Source organism: Corvus hawaiiensis, chromosome 6, assembly GCF_020740725.1.
Source record: "Corvus hawaiiensis isolate bCorHaw1 chromosome 6, bCorHaw1.pri.cur, whole genome shotgun sequence".
NCBI classification, from domain to species: domain Eukaryota; kingdom Metazoa; phylum Chordata; class Aves; order Passeriformes; family Corvidae; genus Corvus; species Corvus hawaiiensis.
Window position 1 is genome coordinate 16,240,514 of NC_063218.1, and position 21,064 is coordinate 16,261,577.

A 21,064-nucleotide genomic window follows, 5' to 3' on the forward strand; every position below is an offset into this window, starting at 1 on the left:
CTGAACAGACAGAAGCATGCCAGTATTGATACAAGGATCTGGGAGGTGAGGGACGTTCCCCCAAAAGGGATAAGATAAATAAGTGAACATGAGGAGGGAGCTGTAAGCGTAGCAGGAGAGAGGCACAAATGGTACCACATCAATTTCTTGTGATAGACCAATTTCCTTAGATTTCCCATAAATAGCCTCACTCAGTTCAACTCCTCCAGTTAAAAAGAGATCCACACTACAGGAAGTGCCCCAAGTTTATTACAGTTTACATTCTTTGGATGGAAGAAGCATTACTATGTGTGCCTAAAAATTATGACATCTAATTACTACCTACTCAGCTGAAAGATACTTTGCAAGTGAAACCAGTAAGTAATGAAACAGGCAGTCCACACATATCAGTGACATTCCACACAGGAGCTAGTGATAATGTACAATGACAATATGACTGGGAATTATTTAAATACGTAACTCAAAAATACATAGTATGAAGAAGATATATAATGCTGCTACTGATAGATCATGTGTGCATGCTCAGAAGAACAAGAAATCACTAAAAAAACCACTCAAAGGTACACTGGTTAGAAGATAACCAGTAAGATGATGGATGGTACAGTGTCTAAGGAACAGTCTCAGCTTCTGCAGACTTGGCCTTCTGAAGAACTGAATCTTTCAGTGCAGGTTTCAATCAGAAGTGAAGAGCACTGAGCTGTAGCCTGGGGCAGCAAGCAACACCAGTGGGTGGCTGGGCTGCCTGACTAAAGGAACCCGCATGACAAATTTGGTGACAAGCAGCATCTGAGGACGAAGTCAGCAATGCCTGCTTGGTGAGAAGAGTAGATTTGGAGCACTCTATACTAACAATGCTTAGAAGATTAATTGCCACCCTGGAAGAGCAGGGAGAGAACAAGAGTCCTAAAGTATTTCTCGTACTCAATGAGAGATCCAAATCCTGGCAGAAAGCATCAGCTGCCATTTTTAAATCGCATTCTCTATATGCAAATGGTGACAGTACACACAATATCCTACTTCTTACTTTCTAAACTTCCTCCCTCTACTATATATAATCAGTAAGACATGAATAAAGGAAATGTCCAGGTATATGATACATCTCTTGTCACTTGCTCTATGAGACAAACTAGTGATTGCTGCAGCAACACAAATGAGACAACAAAACATCATTCAAAGTCACATATACACAAATTCTTCTAAAAACATAGAAAAGTCTCTTGAAGAAAGCAACTCACAAAAACGTAAGACAAGTCAAAGCAAAATGAAAAGCCATAGGCAAAACTTAAAGGAATTACAAAGAAACAGCAAATTAAGAAAGAAGTTGGTCACATTTCTTTCCATCATCTTAGCTGGGCCATTACCAAAACTTACTTAGAACTGTGTCTCTGGAGACTGAATTTCACTAACGTAACACATAAAGGATGCTTGTTTTAGAACAGATAAGTAAGACACCAAATTCATCTATCAGTGTACAAGCTATTTGGGATGCTTGTCTCCACTGAGGATAAACATGGTCTCCATGACTAACAATCTCAATTTTAAATGGTTGATGTCACTTGCAAGCTACTCTCACCATAAACAACCAATATAATATGCACTACAGGGAACCAAACTTTTAATGGTAAGTGCTCACTACTGTCTAAAGAGCCAAATATTAAACAGGTAAAAAAAAAATCCAAAACACTGTCATCACTGTTTCTGAACAGGTGAATATTATTTAAAATTTGCAGCTAAAATAACTTTAGCGTAAGATGTCATTTGAAAGGTCTGTAATTTTGTCATTAAGTATCTTCAGGGAGGAGTTATTTCAAATGCAATGTTTGATTTGAGAAACAATTTAAGTGTATCTTGAGTATAACATAACTGCCTAGTGTCAAGCGTTCTGCAGCTTCCGTTACTGTAGCACAGCATTTCTGTCTAAATCACAAAACTTCATTGTACATTTGTGAGACATAAAACTATTTTTAGTCAAAGTGCACAAATAAGGCTTGAAACATAGAGGATTAGATGAGAACTACCAAATTTTGCACTAAACCAGGATTAATACTGAATCTGAGTAAATAAATCATCCATAAAGTTTGCATTAGCAGTTACCTATCCCTGGAGGAAGCACGAATACAGCACCTCCCTATTTATCTTGCAGGTTCCCTAGGCAATTTCATCTGGGCAGAGCTTTCATGTGGGGAAAGAGACAACTACATTCCACCTAAGCAACACTACACTCCAGCAGCAAGGTGAAAGAGCACTGAAATCTGCCAAAGCCTCTAGAGAGGCGAGATCGATTAGCTGTGTTCAAAGTACTCCTTACACACCTCAGTAAGACTGAATTCAGCACAAGCCACTATGGCCATTTTAATTGAAAAGGTTAAACTTAAATCCTTCCATTTCCAGACTAGTTCTGTCACACCCCACTGGTCACTAATTCAAGGAAATTTTAAGGAGAAAACCTCTCCTTACAAAAAACCAAAAGATAGAGACTATAACTATGTCAACTATAGCCCTAAAGTTGATTCATACAGCAGAACAGTTTTGCATCCTTGCACATTTGCTAGTAAGCCTGTCCAAAATGAACAAGAAAGTGTTGCTAGCAAGGCAAAATAGCTCCAAAGTTCCCAACCTGCTCCACAAGAACTGCTAACTTTTGAACATGAGTTTTCTCCTACAGTCAGAGACTTATGCTCTCTGCTGCTTTACTGTCCCTCATCTGTTCCTTGTGTTTACTGCGACAGATTCTGCAGTGAGGGCTACTCATCCACTTGTCAAAAGCTCATTTTGTGTTCAGAAGTCCTCACCAACTTTACTGGACGCACTGCAGGTATTCATGTTTAGAGGCCTACATCATTTCAGAAAGAAAATACAGTTCTTCTAAAACACAATAGAAAGTTTTATTTAACTTTTCCCCTACTGCTGAAGTGCCAAGATGTCCAGGTACCTAAGCATGCACTTAGTGAGATTGCCAAAGACATCCAACTCCAATTGAGATCCAGAGAATTGAGCACATTTACTCTAAAGATTTCACAGAGAATCTGTCTATATCTAAGTACTGAGCTCCTTAAAATCCCACTCTACACCACATTCCTCTTTCCCGTTCAAGGGAATTTTCCTTACTGACTTTTATGAGAATGGAATCAATTAGCTTTCAGTATTATACCCCATTATTTCACTGTCAGAGATACAATTTCTATGGACAGAGGTACAACTCACACTACAAGAACATTTTGCTTTATTACACTGCCAGTATCTGTTCCATAGCTCTGGATGCACAGAAATCGGTAAAGAAACTAAACTTTAAGGATGACACAGTGCTTTCAGACCACATAGAACACTTTCTACCGTCATCTGGCACTTTTCCACAGGCCAAGGACAACAAACAGCCTCAAACACAGAGATTTACAGTTTCTGCTTTACCACCCAAAGTCATCTACCAAGATTCAAGGTACTTCTGTGCACCAGACAGCACACTGAGATCAGTTTTCATCATTTTAGAGGGAAACACTTCAAGCAATGGTTACTTTGCTTTCCACCAGACAAATTAGTTTCACTGTGATCTTTTTCAGATGTATAACCCATGAATTTTTAAGTTGGTTGTAAAAGTCCACAGAAATGCAATTTAGCATCTTCCATCTGTACAGATTTAAACACTCTTCTAGAACAGCAACTGTAATAGTTTTGAAATGTCCTTTCCCTTGGTTCCCTTCCTTCCTCCTCCTACCTATACACTGTTTAATAGTTTTGATGACACAGGGATATTTCAGTACTTTGACAATGACATTGAACATGTCAATGTTTCCACTATATAATTAGTGGAAGAAATGCAAACACCTGACAGTAACTATGATTTTGTCTGATTTAATATCAGAACAGTTTCACTGTTTAAAATTACAAATAACCTTCACAGACTGCTACGTAGTCCTATTGTGAAAGAAAAATTATTTCACAAAAAATTATGAGAAAACATTAACTTTTTTCTCTTTATAAGGTGCATTAGTAACATCAATCGAGAATAATGTCTGAGAATGCCAAAATAAAGGGTACTTCTCTCAGTGGAATTAAGATTTTAATACTTTGCCTTTGATCTGAATTACACAGTATTCTTTAAATCCAAGAGCACAAAATTCCAGACTTCCGTAAATAACCTGAAGCTTGCTAGCACAAATCTGCCAACTAACAAATCCCTCTTCATCTCTCCAAAGGCTGCATTTTTAAAGGTCATTAGATGGTCAGCTCACACACTAGACTTACAGACCACGAAAATATAATAGACGAAAGACATACAAAATGTCCATTCTCCATTTTGAGTAGCAGTGCTTCTTAAGAGCATGTCATCCCTCACGTAAATCAGAGAGCCTGCACGCAGATAATACGCGCAGGTAATAATAGCAAGCTCCTAGATAAAGCAGTCCAGTGCTGCATTTGCTGTGTTCATAGGGGTCCTACTGATGTGAACAGTGGCTTAGGAAGAGTACACCACCAAAATACTCCTTTGAAGAAAAAAAAAACCCCAACAAACCCAAAACCTTTGATTCCTGCCTGAGTCTATGTCCCCATTTTGTCCAAACACAGGCTGAAACATGAATGATCCCCTCCAATGGATACTCAAGGCATTGGGAAGGTCTCAGCTCACAACAAGATCAACAACTTCAGGTCAATTACATGATCAGTGTGAAAATTCTGCATAAATGCTGTACTAAACCTGAATATTGGCTCAAGTGAGCCAAGTGAAATGACAGATTAGATCCACCTTGAGTATACTTAAAAATCTGCCCTTCAAACTGAAATGAACACACTGTAGTATGGAGTGTTGTAACAAACTTCCAGTTCTAGACAGCTTGGTCCTGAGGCAGAAATGGTCCCTCCAAGTACTGCCCTCTGTGCACCAGTACCTCAACTGCAACACTCCACTCCACAGGTTTTGCTTTCAAAAAGTAGATCAAGAAAATACCAACTGAACAAAAAAATAATCAAAACACCTAAAGTAAATAAATACAAAACAAAGTAAATAAATACAAACCTCTAAACCTATACACACATTTACATTAACTTTGCAAGAGTGGACTATTCCCATAATACTGAAATGTGACCATGTTTGCATGGGTCATTTCACTTTAGCTGTGCCTACAGCCTGTCCTCAACACTATGTGGGAGGTTTACACTAATCAGCTTTTTCTGAAGTTTAAATTGCAGCATCACATCAACAGCTGTTACACAACATCAAGAAATAGGAGCTGTGCTGATTTATGAAAGCCAACCTGGTACTACTTTCAAGCCTCTGAATTAGCAGGTATTTTTCTCCATAAAATTATTCAACATCATAAAGTTAAATATTTTAGTTAAGAACTAATAAATGCAGTGATGCATGATGTTCTAAAAAGCCAGAGCTATTTTACAGTTAGCATAAACTTACCAGCAATTAATACCTTACAACAGTATGATTTTTCTCACAACTTTAATTACATGTTTATAACTTCATATATTGGAGAGTGAACATTTTCCCAGAAGGGAGAAAACTCTTACTACTTTCCCAAGTTTGTTTTAAAGAAAATCAAATGATCCAAATTATCCTCTCATAAAACATAGGCCATACAGCTCAACAGCCAGTAAAGCCAAATTCCAAATTTCTATTCTTGGATTTTGTTACTTTGCAGCTGTAAAGGTGTCTGACACTCACAGAAGCATGTGAAGGAACACCTATGGCATTTAAGCCTTTTACATTCTTTGAAAATCTTTCCGCTAACAGAATTTTTCTCTAAAGGAAAAATAGCGGGGAAAAAACCAAAAGAGAGAGAATATAAAGTCAAACACATATCCAGTCAAAGCACACACATATTCACGCATCAGTCTTCAGGAAAATCAAAACATAGTGTAACTCTTGTTAATCTCATAATTGCAAGAGGCTTTTACCCACGGCTGTTAAATAGTACGACCCAAATGCCTCTTCAAGATTAAGTATATAAAGTCACTGTGCAACTAAAATAGCAAGACACCAAAGGGTATGTTACAGTATTTGCATAAAGAAGAAAAAAGTTACTACTGTTTCCTTAAAATTTAAGTACACATACTAGCAGAATATAAATGCATTCTTTGGGAACATAATGACTGTAAATTTGAATTTTTACTCCTGTAAATGCCTAATCTGATTACATTACTTTAAAACAAGCAAACCATTTGCTTTTCCCATATAAAAGATCAATTTTACAGACAGAAAAGGAGGAAAGGTATTTTTGCAGAGGAAAAAACAAAACAATCAGAGCAATGAACTGAATGGTCTGAGGGCAAGAAACAGGTGCCTCATTGACAAGCTACATCATATTTACACTCATTCTAAATCAGAATTTATATTGTGGCACCAAAGTAGTTGCAAATCTACCACTGGGAAACCCAAGATCATCTCCATTCTCTATGGAGAACAAGGCTTACTATTATAAAGATGCTTTCCATGTTCAGAGCCCAAACCAAATACGTAATATTTGTAGAAGGAATAAAGAGATCAGGGTTCCCTGCTAGTGTTGAATTATATTTTTGCTCCCTGGGGAATAAAAAAAAAGGTTTTTTTCTGGACTGAAGGAATATAGGGTAAAGTTCCAAAGAAATTCACTGCTGCAAGCACAGCTAGAATTGAGGGTATGTTTCATGTCAATGCACAGAACTACCAAACACAAATTTCTACAGCTACTATAATAAAATTGCCATTAAAACAACAGACTTACAAAATATCAGTTACTTACAAAAGGAGATGCAACATTTTGTTGTAAAAAAAGTCCAAACAAAAAGAACAAAAAACTTCTCTCCACTAAGTACTTAGTCACTGAACTTAGTCTTCTACACAAAACAGATAATAATCTGGTTTCTTATAATAATGCTCAAGATCTCAGTTTGGGGTCATGTCTGCTAGCACTCGAGAGTCAGGACGTATCACCCCCTATCACAGTCAGCCCAGTGAGATGTCACAAGTCTTAGCACAGGCACACAGCCAGCATTGACCAACACAGCCATTCTCCCCTTCACACTTTGGATACAGGAGGTTCTCACCTCTTCCACAAATTACCAGATGTGCATCCTCTCACAGATGAAAACCTTTTGGAGGACTGATTTAACCCACAGAGTTGAGCCCGTGTCAGAAAGTATCCTCAGAGGTTCCTCAGAGCTGAACTGCACTGCTTAATTCATAGTCCAGCCTGGAGTCAGCAATGCAGTAGGACCAAAATATTTGGAATTGGTTACTGAATGGAAGGAAAGAATTTTAGTTGTGAAGATTACAATTTTATTTGTAAGAAGCAGAGAGTACACACATCATTATTCCCACCCCATCTGCAATTTCATCCCAGAATAATAATAATGCTAGTGACATTTGTGTAGTATTCAATCCAGCAACAAGTAGAATGGGGGAGAAAACATCAAATTTTGGAAGTGTTCAATAAAGCCAAGAGATTCTGCAAGTAATTTCATGCACTCCACCAAATATGAACAATTTTAAAAGCCATTGAGCTTACATAGAAACTTATATAGTACTTTTTAAGACCCTGAAAAAGTTGCATGATATGGGCAACTATCCTTTTTCAATATAACATCTTTCTTACATGTGCAAATTGGTTTTGTACCTATCTCTAGGGAGCAACTGGTAAAACACTGAGTAAAAACAAATTCACAAGTAGTTATTTAGCAGAGACTTAATCATCCTTTAGCCAGTCTGCATTCTTTTCTTTAAAGCAAATTAGAGTTCAGAGTGCAAAATGGGTATCGTGACTGTTTCAAAACCCGCTCTAAGTACTCCATTCAACCTAAGCAATTTGAGGTATTTTGCTACCTCCTAGACTACATGAAACATAATATTGACTTTCAAACCCCCCTAAGACAATAGAAAAATACAACTGAGTTGGGTGACCAGGCTCGGTGCTATTCAGAAGATAGCATTGAACCAAGTTGACTAACTTCCCATTATCAGTCTGCTGTCTTGCAGAGAAAGCAGCCCAGCTCCAACCTTTAATTACCTAAGTAGTACTTACTAAACTTAGTTGCCCTAAATATCCACAGATTAAAGCAGTTCTGGAGATGATCCCAGATAGTCTTTCCAAGTAAGACCTCCCTCATGACGTGCTATTACTAAACAACCCTGTACAACCAAATAACTAGAGTAAACACATACAGTATTGAAAAACACAATTGATTAAATGATTAACTTCAAATCTGAAGTACATATTCTGCACTCAAAAGTCAACTGGCCTAGATACACCCTCCCCTTACCCTCCATGAAATAAAAAAAAAAAAAAAAATTCAAAGAGCTTTGAGTCAGGCACAAGCACAGGTTTGTTCACACATGAGAAAATACTGCTGAACATTTTCTTTCCTTTTTCAGCCTGCAAGCAGCAAGAGGTCCTCATTTTATCCCTGGTATGTCAACAATGTTGGTGTTGTACACAGTGCCTCTCACACAGCAGTCCCAAAAAGCAGTCCCAAAAAGCATTCCCCAGTGGTAGAAACATCACCACAGCAGAGACCTGCAACTTCCCCAGTCACAATTTTTCATCTCCATTCTCTGTGGAGTGCAGCTGGCCCAAAGATGGGTCAGCCAGGAATGTACTCACCCCCTTCTAGGGAGCAACTAAAAAGATTTATACATTCCAAGGCTTCTTCTCCCTCTAAGTGGAAGACAGGAAGAAATCGCAAGTGCTCTGTAGTGTAGCATTGAGCTACCACTTATAACTAGCTGGGGAGTGCTAACACTTTACTTATTGTGAAAAGCTGTATCTTTCATTTTAAGAAGCACAGTAAAAGAGTCAAGTCAGGAGCTGATCAGGAAGGAGGGCTGAGAGGTGATGGTGGCAGCAGCAACAGCTCCAGGCTCAATGAACTTAATATGGCTACAATTTATGATTATGGGGGGGGGGGGAATGGAGCCTAGTGACTTGACCTTCTCTGCAGACTTTGGGTAAGTCACTTAGCGTTTTTTCAGTCCTCTTTTGCTTTTCCTTGTCCATTTTCATTAGGCACTCTTGGGGACTACCACTGCATCTCATAACAAGGACAGACAACACTATAGCTCTATATGGACCTCCCACTCTCAACTAGTGAAATATCACTGAAACAGGACTAATTAATATGCTAGCTTTGACTTCTTCCCTGTCTAGCCAATCCTGCCTGGCCAATTTCTGAGAGCACCGTGGTACTCATGGCTCATGATGTGAGATTTAAGAAAGAAGAGAGTGATAATATCCCAGATAGTTTTTTTCATCTTCTGCTCTGGAAGGGTCTGCATAAAAATAACAAGAAAAGGTAAATGGACATTGGAAACATCTCAAAGTGTCAGTGCAGGTAAATGAAGCAGACAAAGGACAGCAGCAACAGGGAAGAAGAGGGCTTGCAAAAGGCTTCAGAAGGTAAAAAAAGCCTTACAATTTTAGGCAACAGCAGTCAAAGATCCTATGGAGAGATTTAAAAAAGCATGACATAATCAAGTACAGAATGCAACCTTTGCAAAGGCATGAAAAGTAAAAGAAGAAAATCCTCATCAAAGAAAAACAGAAGCAGCATCCCACCATCCAGCACTAAATCTGTAGGGCAGAGCCTCAGCTGCTGTAAACTGTCATGGTTGTATTGATGTTTTGATGTCATGATGTATTGATGAGCACAGATATGCTCCCTGAGGCTCTAAAGGACAACTGCTTCTCTCAAAGAGTTGGTTTTGGTCTAGGAGCTCACAAAACTCAAAGCACAAGCTGATTCAAAGTAAATGGAGGGACTGGGTAATAAATCTATTTTCCACATTTTAGTCAATTTAAACTTCTAAACATAAATATCATTCAGAAATTCCATTCCAGAAGTTTAAATGTTTCCCACCATCTGTGAATATCTTACATCTTGCTATTAAAAGGTTTAAATACCTTTGAATAGCAATAGATTCAATCATATTACCCTCAACCCACTAAACAACAGAGTGTATCATATGCAGGAGAAAAATAATTCATCAGGTTTAGGCAATCTCTGAGAATCTTCCAACAAGCATGTATGGAAACTGAACACGCAGAGTCTAAATTATCATCTTCTTGCTTGCAGGAAGGCACATTTACCACTGTTACTCACTATGGGCAGATAATGTCACCCTCAGCATCATTAATGCAGCACCTGTCATTAATATAAAACCATTAATCTCATGTTGCAAAAAAGAAGCAATTGGCTGACAACATACACATGGTAACCTGCATTCCATCTGAAGTGTTTGCTCTGCTGTACTACAACTTACCAGTAGAGTACCAGCAGGAATTAATCTGACTCGGTTACTAAGGCTATTACAATTTCTAATAAAATGTCTTCAATGTCTGTCAACTTCAAATAATACAGAAAACCACCACTCTTTACTGCTTGAAAGTCTTGCCTCCTGGTAGAATAGGACTGATGCCAGTTGAATTGTCAGCAGGTTTCAGCCTGCTAGGTGGGTAACCACATCTATTCTGTAAAATGTCATTGTCATAATGAATACAGAACTAAATATGTATAATAAAATTTATAACTTTGGAAAAAAACAATTATAAGGGTTTTTATCAGAAATATTGGCAGAACAAAGTTTAAAACTAATTTACCATAATGAAGTTCTAGATTCCTTGCCCAACAAAAACCAAACCTCTCTCTACATTTTGATTTTTCACTTTCTTTTATCAATTTTTCTGCTTACTACTTCCCAGGGCCTACCTCTTTGCCTTGCTATTCCCAAGATTCTCCCATGGTTCACTATCCAAATTCAGTCTCCCTTCACTCACATGTCTCTTTCATCTATCCTCCAGCTCCAGGATGCCTGACAGGATAATCTTAGCCTTTCTACCCCACAATTCCAACCCCCAAATTTCTCCATTCCTCTTGCAGCTTCTGGTGACAATCTTCTATCTCTAGGTGCGTTTCACAATCTACTTCCCTGCAGCCCAGTTCTGCGCTTGTACAGTTTTGTCTGAATCCTCCACACTGGTGGTCCAAGCCACAGACTGATGAAACATTGAGACCACAGAGATGAAGAGATGAATCCAGTGTTTTAGCATCTGTCAAGCAACCAGTATCTCATAAAGACAGCGCTAGGCCAAGCCCTGGAGTATGGATTAATGCTCACAGGCTGATTTACAAGGCCTTTTCAACCTACTTCCTACAAATGTCAGGTGCGGTAACAACTGCACATGATACAAGGTGAGACACCAGTGCTTTCAGTCTCAGCTGAAGTACAAGGCAACATCACAGAAGTGATATCAGACATGGACAAGGATGGGTACATATAAACACACCTTTTATACCAACATCACCATTTTCTGAGTGGAAAATGGGGCACATATCCACAAAACAGTCTATCTCCACGGTCATACTAGAGAAGAACGTATCCAAATACATGCACATTATCCCCCACTAAAGGTGAATCAGTCAGCAACAGCACAGAGAGCTGCACGCCCAAGTCTCGTTAACTTTGATTTTGAAATCCCAAATTCAGGATTTCACATATATCCTGAGTGAAATGTAATTCATTTGACTTCCATACCATATCACAGGACAGATCAGGTTGGATGGAACTTCAGGAGGTCATACTAGCCCAAACTTTCATTCAAGCATCATTTTTCCAGGAGCCCAAATCTAAACTGAGGTGTCTGGACTTGATTCTATCGCACATTTCCTCTTTCACCTCAGGCCAATAATTTACACAGCTGGTCTCTGGCTGAGTTGTCTGCAGTTACAGAAAAAGAGATGTTGCACTATTGCTACATTAACATCTAAGGAATGCTCAGGTAATGTGGTTTGAAATACAGGCAAATCAGGTATCTAAATACTAAAGCTGGGCTAATATAGGAAACTTGAGATCTTAGTCTAGCACTCCAGAGTATTCAACCTGGATGTTTCAAGTATGAACCTGCATCCACAGACATTAAATTTAGTTCTGAAGTGGCTACATTTTAAAAATTTGAATTTTTGTTTAAGGCCTGCTTCTTGGTTTCAAAGCAAAGACTTAGTTTATAAAAGTCCTTATCCACAGCGTGCTTCAACTGGACCCAAGCCAACTGTAAATAAATCTGAGTCATATGAAATGAAGATTATATTAAGTAATATTTTTACTAGGTTTAAGAATATACAGTAACATAAGAAAATACTATTTGTTTAATTTGCCTTTGTTTACTACATCTCTACATGACATTTTAGTCAGACCTTAATTTACTGTGTGTTAAACTGCTTCCAGCAAACTTGACACCTAGACCTGGTGAAGTGGATAAATTACCCTGGAGCTCGTTTTCTGTTCGCAGCTCTCCAGGGGATGCTGCTGGCAGGTTGAGTCAAAGCACAGAGAGATGTTTGTCTCATTTCTTTCTACTATTTTGGATGCCAGTATTAATACGCTGCTAGAAAATGAACAGCTCAAAAAGAAGGATGATTATTTTCCAAATTCTGTGTTCAGTCAAAGCACATTTCCTACACTGGTTCACAGAAAAACCACAAACAAGCAAAACAAAACAAAACAACCCAACACAACCAAAAACCCCTCCATTTTTCCCAGCTAACTTCAACTACACCTACCTGTATAACCATTTAATACCCACATTCATAGGCCATACAAAAATGTCAGAAGTTCAACCTCAGCATAGGTGTGAATTCTGATTTAAGAGACCTTGGCAGTCACATAAGAAAAACTTGTAATAAAGTGTTTGTCATTTGCCATCAACTATCCCACTAGAAGTAGTTTCACATTGTCACACATGTATCTTCCCCAGAATCAGAAGCCATACAAATGAGATCACAATCAATAAAGTTTACCACTCAGCATCTACAGCGTCAAGAGGGAGTCTGGAGTCACAGGGTGAGGGGGAACAACCCGAAGCAAGCCCCAAACAATTAAAACCCCACCACCATATGACAAGGGGCTACAAAAATAAGCTACATGCAAGCTGATTAGTAAGTGTTTCAACTACATCAATAAATACACATTCACAGGACACTGCACCTATATGTTATGTGAACACCATATGCATAAAGTAACTAAGAATTTTTTTCTTAAGCCTTTCCTCATTTTCATTTCCTTTTAGACCAATACAAAAATAGAATGTTTATGGCTGATAACGTTCCTGGTCTTTCAGGGCATAACACACTGGAGTGACAAAATATTTTAAATCCACATTTATGCACTATCGATAAATCTATCATACTGCAATAGTTTCACATATTCTATGCATCAAGGCAGAGAACAAGTCTGACTAATATGCAAGTGGGGAATATTTGCAAATAACAGAACACAGTAATTGCCTGTATTATCTCAATGAGACCATGGTCTTTCTGTGCTAGGTATTGTATGAATGCACAGTAAGAGCACATGCAGGTCATGCTGAGCTTACTAATTTTTAGGCTGTTCATGAAACAAAGGTTTACAGTGAAATTATTAATACCACATCCTTAAAGTGGAGGTCTAAGGCATTTATCCCTGCTACGAAATGGAAGTTTGATCTAGGGAAGATCATGAGCGCATTGTTTAAAAGAAATACATACTATCACACTGTTTAAAGAAAATTTACATCAGCACAAAATTACATATTCCACCAGCATTTATTACTCTAAGTTTATGATCTTCTATATTAAGGTTTCTATAAGAACTAAGGAAAAAAAGGATACATCAATCCATCATGTTAAGACTTATGCATTTAAATAAGCACTGTGTTTGTTAAATAAAACTAATGGAAATCAATAGTTCCTATAATGTCTTTACTACAAGTGTGTAAGAAATAACTCTTTCTGCACCTTTGGAAAATTGCTTGGAAGAGTCAGTCCTGTCTTCTCTAGTCATCATCAATTTTTGCAGCAAAAAATAACAGGCTCTTGTTCTGTCTATGGTACACTAACAAAACTGTCTAAGACTTCTATAGTTCCTCTACAATGTATCACATCTTACATGAGTCCCCAAGGTTATAACTAACAGTGTAAAATATACGCAGACTTAATGACTTTGATCCTGAGTCAGAACTCAGTTGCACACATGCTACTGGAAAATACACTTTACTGTAGAGGACTGATTCTTTTACTCTCACTGCAAGAACAGAAAGCATTGCTACAATGTGCCTTTTAATTGTAAACTAAAAATGCAGCACGGCTCAGGAAGAAATGCTAACCATCTTTCCCCCCAGTCCACAACTAATCTTTAGCCACTAATAACAATGGGAGGAACATGCTTGAACCAAATCACCAACTATTTAAAACCAGTGTAGCTCATGAACTGTCCATGGTTGACAAACCATGGGCAAGAAAATCCCCCTGCCTTTCTGCTTCAAGGCCACTCACTGACTAATGTCAGAAGACAATGGAAATAAATTTCCATACATTTCTGATTCACAGAAAAAAAAAATATTTTCTGTCTGTATACAGGGATTACTTGAAAATATTCGCAACAGCAGAGTCTGGATCAGTTGTTTAATAGCCTAACATGCCCCAGTGGAGTGACGTGGTAAGAAACATCATGACACCCAGTCACCCCACCTTGTAAGTGCCCTGGAAACATTACTTGGGAGTTCTGGAGGACATGGAGACATAGGAACATTTTGAAACAAGAGGCAAGCCATTGGAGCAGAGAAGCTACAAATCAGACTTGCTGGGCAGATGGCACCGCAAGCTAGCGAGCTGATCGCAGATGGAAGTGAGAGCTTGGATAAGGCAAAAAAATCGGTTGCAAACTAATGAGATATGTTAAGATGCTAGAGACAACTACTCCTCCTTTCTGATCTCTCTGCTTTAAGTGAGGGTCAGGTCAACTCCTCCTCCCACAGAAATCTACCCAGACCCATAAAGAAAAGGTAGTTTGGTTTCCTTCCAAGAGGAATACCCACAGCAGCCATCCAGAGAGTTAGTCAACACCAAATAAACATAAGATTCATAATTCAAAAATCTCAGGCTCTCATGAAATTTCTAAAGTCGAGAGCCTTCTACATACAATCGATAAGCCCTTTAGCCTACAGGACAACATAAAGACCGATATCTTATCATGGCAGAGGAGCTTTCAACAATGGGGAAGTTTAAAGCCAGGAAGGATCTTTAACGGAATCTTTAATCTCCTCTAGTTATATACACACACATACATATATTTTCTTTTCATTTTTCAGGGTCCTCTGGTTCTTGTTAAAAACAGCATTGCCAAGACTTCAGCATTTTTTCTCTTCTGCTACAATGGCCCCAGAAACATTATCAATGTTTCCAGAAAAACACAATACAAAATTATCTACTTCAGCAAATGAGACTAATCTCAAACAGTGTAGATTATGTGAGTTTCTGGAAGATAGCAACTCCCACAAGCTTCTAACATTACTTCTAGAAGTTTACGCAGTTTTTATCCCAAGATATATTACAAAGGCTGAGCCTTTCTTGCCAGTGTCATGAAGTGCAGGGATCTCATGGTCTTATAAACTTCTATAGCTGCCATTTCTAACAATAAGGATTTTTATTTTATTTACTTACACGTAAATAAGAAAATTGTGTGAAGTGGTAAATATATTAACTTCATTGAAAGCCTTTGGAAAAAGGGAGGTAAAGCTGCAGACTTGTGTGGAAAGCTAAAGAAAAGGGAGCACATCAGTGGCACAGCAATGACACAGGGGATTAACAGGCTCTCAGCAAGAACCGGTATTTCTCAAGGTACTATGAAATCCTTGTATCCTAAAAACATATAAAAACATCCACATAACAAAAGAAAACTGCTATATACCATACATACATTGTATGGCCCCTCATGCTTAGAGCAGACACAGAAATGACACAGGTAAGAATAACTACATCTCATAAAGGAGCCTACAGGGATCCATGTATTCATATTCCAACTGAAAATCCACACTCTCACCAATTTTCTATGCAATCTCCATCAAGTCTCTTGACCTTTCCTGGGACTTCTCTCTCTGTAGTCATGTGATTACACATGATGGGATGTGTATATTCATGGGAAGCTACATTCCCACAAAGATGAGCTATGCTACTTGCTCCTTTTTGATGAGTGTTCAGTCATTGCTACCTTCTCGTTACATGATAAATCTCAATCCCTGGCTACCAGACAAGAATGAAAAGAAATAAAAAGAAAAAAAAAAAGCAAGTCAGCATCTCATGCACTAAAAAAACAAAAGAATAAAAAACAAAGCCAACAAAAAACCTCACCCCAAATCTACAGAAGTTGTTACTGAGCAACAACAACAATGGGTTCTTATGGACCCACTCCTGCCCAACAAACATCACTTTCAGCTATTTTCAGATGTTCCCTTTATTTGCAGCTTACATCTAGTCACTCTTGCAGCATCTCAATTCCCCCTTCAGCTGCAGAAGATACACAGTGATAAGCAGTACATAACTGCAGAATAACAGGAAGTGATTAAAAATGCTACAATTGCAATCCTGTGACAGATTTGATCTGGAAATCTGTGTTCTAACTGAAGAAACACTTTTTAAAAGAAAGGCTACCACCATCACTGTGACTGGAAATTATTAATTTAACGCAAGTCTTGTGATATTTTTCTTAGAACTTCAGCATCCTGAGGCACATTTGGACCTCCCTTGTGTCCATCTCTTGTGGTTACAGAGAAAAGTGTACCTCAGAGACCTGAATTTCAGAAAGCATATCAAAATGACCCAGCTGTATTTATCCATTCCAATTGTTCTTTAATCTTACAATTTTAGAAGAATGGAGGAAGCCGAACTATTTGTTTTAAACATGTGAAGAAGTCAGCATTGCTTCCAGAATTCCAATTTACATGCATGTTTTTGCCTTGGTAGTTTTATCATATCATTGCGAAAAAGTTCTCATTCATGCTAAATGGAAGTCCCCATCAGAACTTTGACAGGTATCCTTCTGATCTAGCTTCTACAATTTTGTGGCCTCCATTGCCTGGACTCCAAGTATGCTGCCAAGTATGTGCAAACATACATGATCACATTGATGCATCCACACACGGAGGAAAATGAAAGAGAAGTGGGAAAGAATAGTATTTTCTGACTACTCATCAAGAATCATTACGTATTTCCAAAAGGTCCTTTCTGTGTTCTTTCTTGTTTGTGAACAACTTTGCCATACAAATCAAGAGCATCATAAGGTTACAGATGCAGACAACAGCAAACTGACCCATGAAGTTTGTAACAAAAGCACAGGGAAGCTCTTGGACATCAAGAAGATACAGTTAAAACTTTTGGACCCACATACTTTGAGCAATGTTCTTCCACCCCTCTTTTAGGAGTGTATAAGCACAGTAGTGATCCTCAATCTACACAACAGGCAGCTCAGTATTACAACAAACATGTAAGTGAGGGCAGGAATACTGCTCCAAACTCTCCTAGTACCTGGGGCTGATGGTATCCTAGAACTCATTTGACACTGTTGGCAAGAAGGCATAGACTCCATTGCTATCAAAGAGTCACATTAAAAAAAAAAATCTGAACTTTAAATTAACTTGGCTAGTGCCATTGGCAAAATGTCTCATCTCCCACACACCATAAACCACAGAGAGGCAGGAAAGAGAGAAAGGAAATACACACTGGAAAGACAGATGGGAAGATGAAAGCATTGTGGACTAACACTGATACTAAAATGCATCATCTATTCCTGCCCTCAATCAATTTTTTTTTTGCCTGGCCAAGATAGATATCCTGAAGTAAAATGGATTCCAGGGTTTCCATATCACTTATCATCCCCCTCCACACAACATAAATTCCTACTCTGAATACATAGCTTATCATTAAACTAGCAAAACATGATTAACTGTGTAATGGTAATGAACATAAATCACTGCGCTCAGATGCCATCTAAAACACTGCATGTTTAGCTACCCACAGTTTTAAGAGGAGCACAGCTCTCATGACTTGTGCAATACACACAGCATCAGCTGGACAGAAATGAATAATCACCAAAGGAACAAAACTACAGAAATCAAATTGTCAGCACTAGTCTCACAATGATCCCAAAACACTCCTCTAACTAAACATTACCTTTGATACATAAAATCATGTCATTATGTAGCACAATAAACCTTATTTCTACACAGAACAGTCCTAGTTTGTTGGGGTTTTTTGAGTTTAATGCTGGTGGTTACACATCAATGCAGCTTGGTTGGTCATGACAAAACTACTCAATACATCTCAAGAGCTTACAGGACATTGCAAAGTTTTCCCATCTTACCTGGCTCTGTACAATTCTCTTCGTGTGTCCCATTAGGCGATGCCATCAACCTTCTATTCCTCCACATTCCTGATACAATGCTTCTGTCTGGAATAGCTGATTCTTGGCCTATATTAAATAAAAAGATGTTATGCCCACTAGCACAAATTTTTTCCTGCATCATCCCTACTGGACTACATGTGCCCACTATCAAGGAGCATGGACAGACCATCAGAATGCAAATGGGGCAAAATCCAAGGTGTGACCGGAGCACGTGAAAACAGACATGTGCTAGGTGCCCCTAGCTCCAAAGGGTGCAACCAGGCACCACATCCAAGCTCTTGGCATGTCCTGGCTATCAGAACTATCAGAACACTAGGCTGTTACCCACAGCAGGAAAATATTCTGCAGCAAGCAAATGCTGAAGCCTGTACCTGTGAAAGTCAACACTTAGCAGTTCCTATAGATGAAACCAGCCCAGTTATGCTGACATGAGCAAAAATCACACTTCCATTTAGTCATCTGTACTTGCACATATTACATTACTGCTTTCACGAAAAAATAAAATGCATATGGATATGTTCCAGTTACATTTCAGTTTATTCTGAACTTTTCAGTCTTGGGTATGCTTAATAATATCAAACCATTCATAACTTGTCAAAGAAAATGGAAATCACAGTGAATCCTCCTAAGTCTTAAAAAACCCGAACTTTTTTAGCAGTCAATGGAGCTTTTGCCAAAACTCATATTCCAGAATCATTCTCAATGAAACCTGTTAAAGAGAGTACAGGTGCACTTGTGATATCATGTACCATATGCAATTATAATAATCAAAGAAAGAATAGAGCCTCTTAATTAAATCACTTCTACCTCAATCATTTATTTCAAATGAATATAATAACAACAAAAATTCTTTCTTGGCCAATTTTAGTTTATACACTCATCATGTAATGCTTGTGTTTTCTTAGTGACTCTTGGAAAAAGAAATCTTGTTTGGAAGTTAGTTTATCAAGAGTAAAATATTCTGAGCCACAATTATAAGAAACATAGACAACAGATGGTTGGTGTTTATGGATAATATGTACTGCAAATTAGCCAGCTAAAAAAAAACCCTACCTGATGCAGCATACCATCAAAAATTAGGTTATGAGGGATTTAGTTGATAACCCAGGAGATTAAAACCTTTCATTAGTCATGACATTTTTCATGAAAACATAAAAAAGTTCTAGAACACAACAACTGCACCAAAAAACCCCTCAAGCTGTGCAAGCATATTCATAACCCCATTACTTGTTTTCAAGTTGAAAGTTTTAAGATGAGCAATATGGTCTAAGACACCGAATTCTTATATGGATGGCTTGTTGCCATCATAGATGCAGCTCAAACAAGCCAGGCAATAATTTGAGCACAAGAGCATTACAAACTATGACAAGTTCCAGCAGATTTTTCTTCCTTAAAGCACACACTTGAACTTCAGCTATAATTTAAGCAGATGACCCATCCTAATTGTGCTGAAATCTGAGTTTCTTATATTAAACAGAGATGCTTAGTGATAGGCTTAGTTGATTTTGTTCTTAAATCTTCAAGGACTGCTGGCAGCCCTACCTAGAGACCCAAGTGCTGTCCCAGCAACCTTAGACTTTGTATTTGATGAGGACCTGAAACTGCACACTTACAGCCCAAACTGTGCCAGCAGGCAGAAAAACAAGTGGGAATGATCTGGTTAATTATAAATGCATCAGTTTACCAATACAGCAGTTGCACAAAGGATGCAAAAGACTGTATAATACTCTCTCTGCAAAACGTAAGATTAGCACTGTTCCTAGCCTAAAATGCAGAATTTTCTGTCAAATCTATACGGTAACGGGGGGAGAGGTGTTGGGGGTGAGTGTGAGGTTGAGATAAAAGGAGCAGCTATAGCTGATGGAGGTTTACAACCTAAGGACAAAACGGAAGGTAGCCCGAAGTTGCAGAGGGGACCACAGGCGGCTGGAGACAACTCCACTCTGATGCAACAGCAGGGGGGAAACTCCTTCAGGGCCGTTCCCAGGCACAGAGCTGCCCCGTGGTGCCCTTTCGGTTCCCGACCCGAGAGGCGCGGCGGGCTCGGGGCCGGGGAGCCGTGGACGGGCAGGCGCCAGCGGCGCAGCTTCCCCCTCTCCCCGCGGCTGCGGCCACGCATCCGCCCGGAGCTGGGCTTTCTCCCGAGGAACCCGTGCTGCTCCCCCGCCTCGCCCGCACGCCGGGGCATTTCCACGGGGAGTCTCCAAACGGGAACAGCCACCGCCACCTGACCCCGCCAAAGCCCGGCCGCCCCGGGGCAGCTGCAGTCCCCGGGGCCGCCCCAGCCACCCGCCCGGCCCTGCCGGGGTCCGCCGGTCCCGCCGCCACTGCCACTCACCCGCTCTGGAGAGCAGGCTGGACATGCACCAGGCGAAGAAGAGGATGGCGCAGATGAAGCCCAGCTGCTGCAGCAGCATCTCCCGCCTCTTGCGAACTTTCCTCAGCATAAGAAGCATGGTCTTTGGGGTGGCAAGCGGCGTCTCCTCCAGCTCCATCGGAGCGAGCGCGGGCGCCGAGGGGACGGCCAAATGGGTCGGTGAGAAAGCGGGGATCACTCCCGGCGGCTTCCCGCGGACGTCTCCATATCGGTCGGGCTGCAGCGCGAAGAGAAGCCGATGCCCAGGGCCTCAGGTCGGCAGCGACGCAGCGGAGCTCTGAGAAGCAGGTGGCGGCGGGCGGGGAGGCGGCGGCAGCCCGGAGCGGGGGGGCGAGGCGTCGCGCTCAGGGGCCGGGCTGAGCCCCGCGCCCCATGGCCGGCGGCGGAGGAAGCGGCGCGGCGGCGCCCCGCACTCCTCGGGCAGCGGCCGCCCCACAGCGCGCCGCGGGCTGCGAGTCAGCGCCGAGGGACGGACACATCCATGCGGCTCCCTGCACGCC

The 21,064-nt window shown here is 39.9% G+C and overlaps 1 protein-coding gene across 3 annotated transcripts in view; it reads right to left on the minus strand.

The window, feature by feature from the left end:
• Positions 1-20,955, minus strand: part of SLC24A4 (solute carrier family 24 member 4) — an 89,961-nt gene extending 69,006 nt beyond the window's left edge. For all 3 annotated transcript variants that reach the window (XR_007204040.1, XM_048305407.1, XM_048305406.1), the window contains exons 1-2: positions 20,526-20,955; positions 18,146-18,253 (exon numbers count right to left, since the gene is read on the minus strand). Coding sequence is in view for 2 of the 3 variants with exons in the window: in XM_048305407.1 (XP_048161364.1) it covers positions 18,146-18,253; positions 20,526-20,682 (265 nt within the window). In the remaining variant the exon portion in view is untranslated. The remainder of the gene's footprint in view (positions 1-18,145; positions 18,254-20,525) is intronic.
• Between the last annotated feature and the right edge of the window lie 109 nt (positions 20,956-21,064).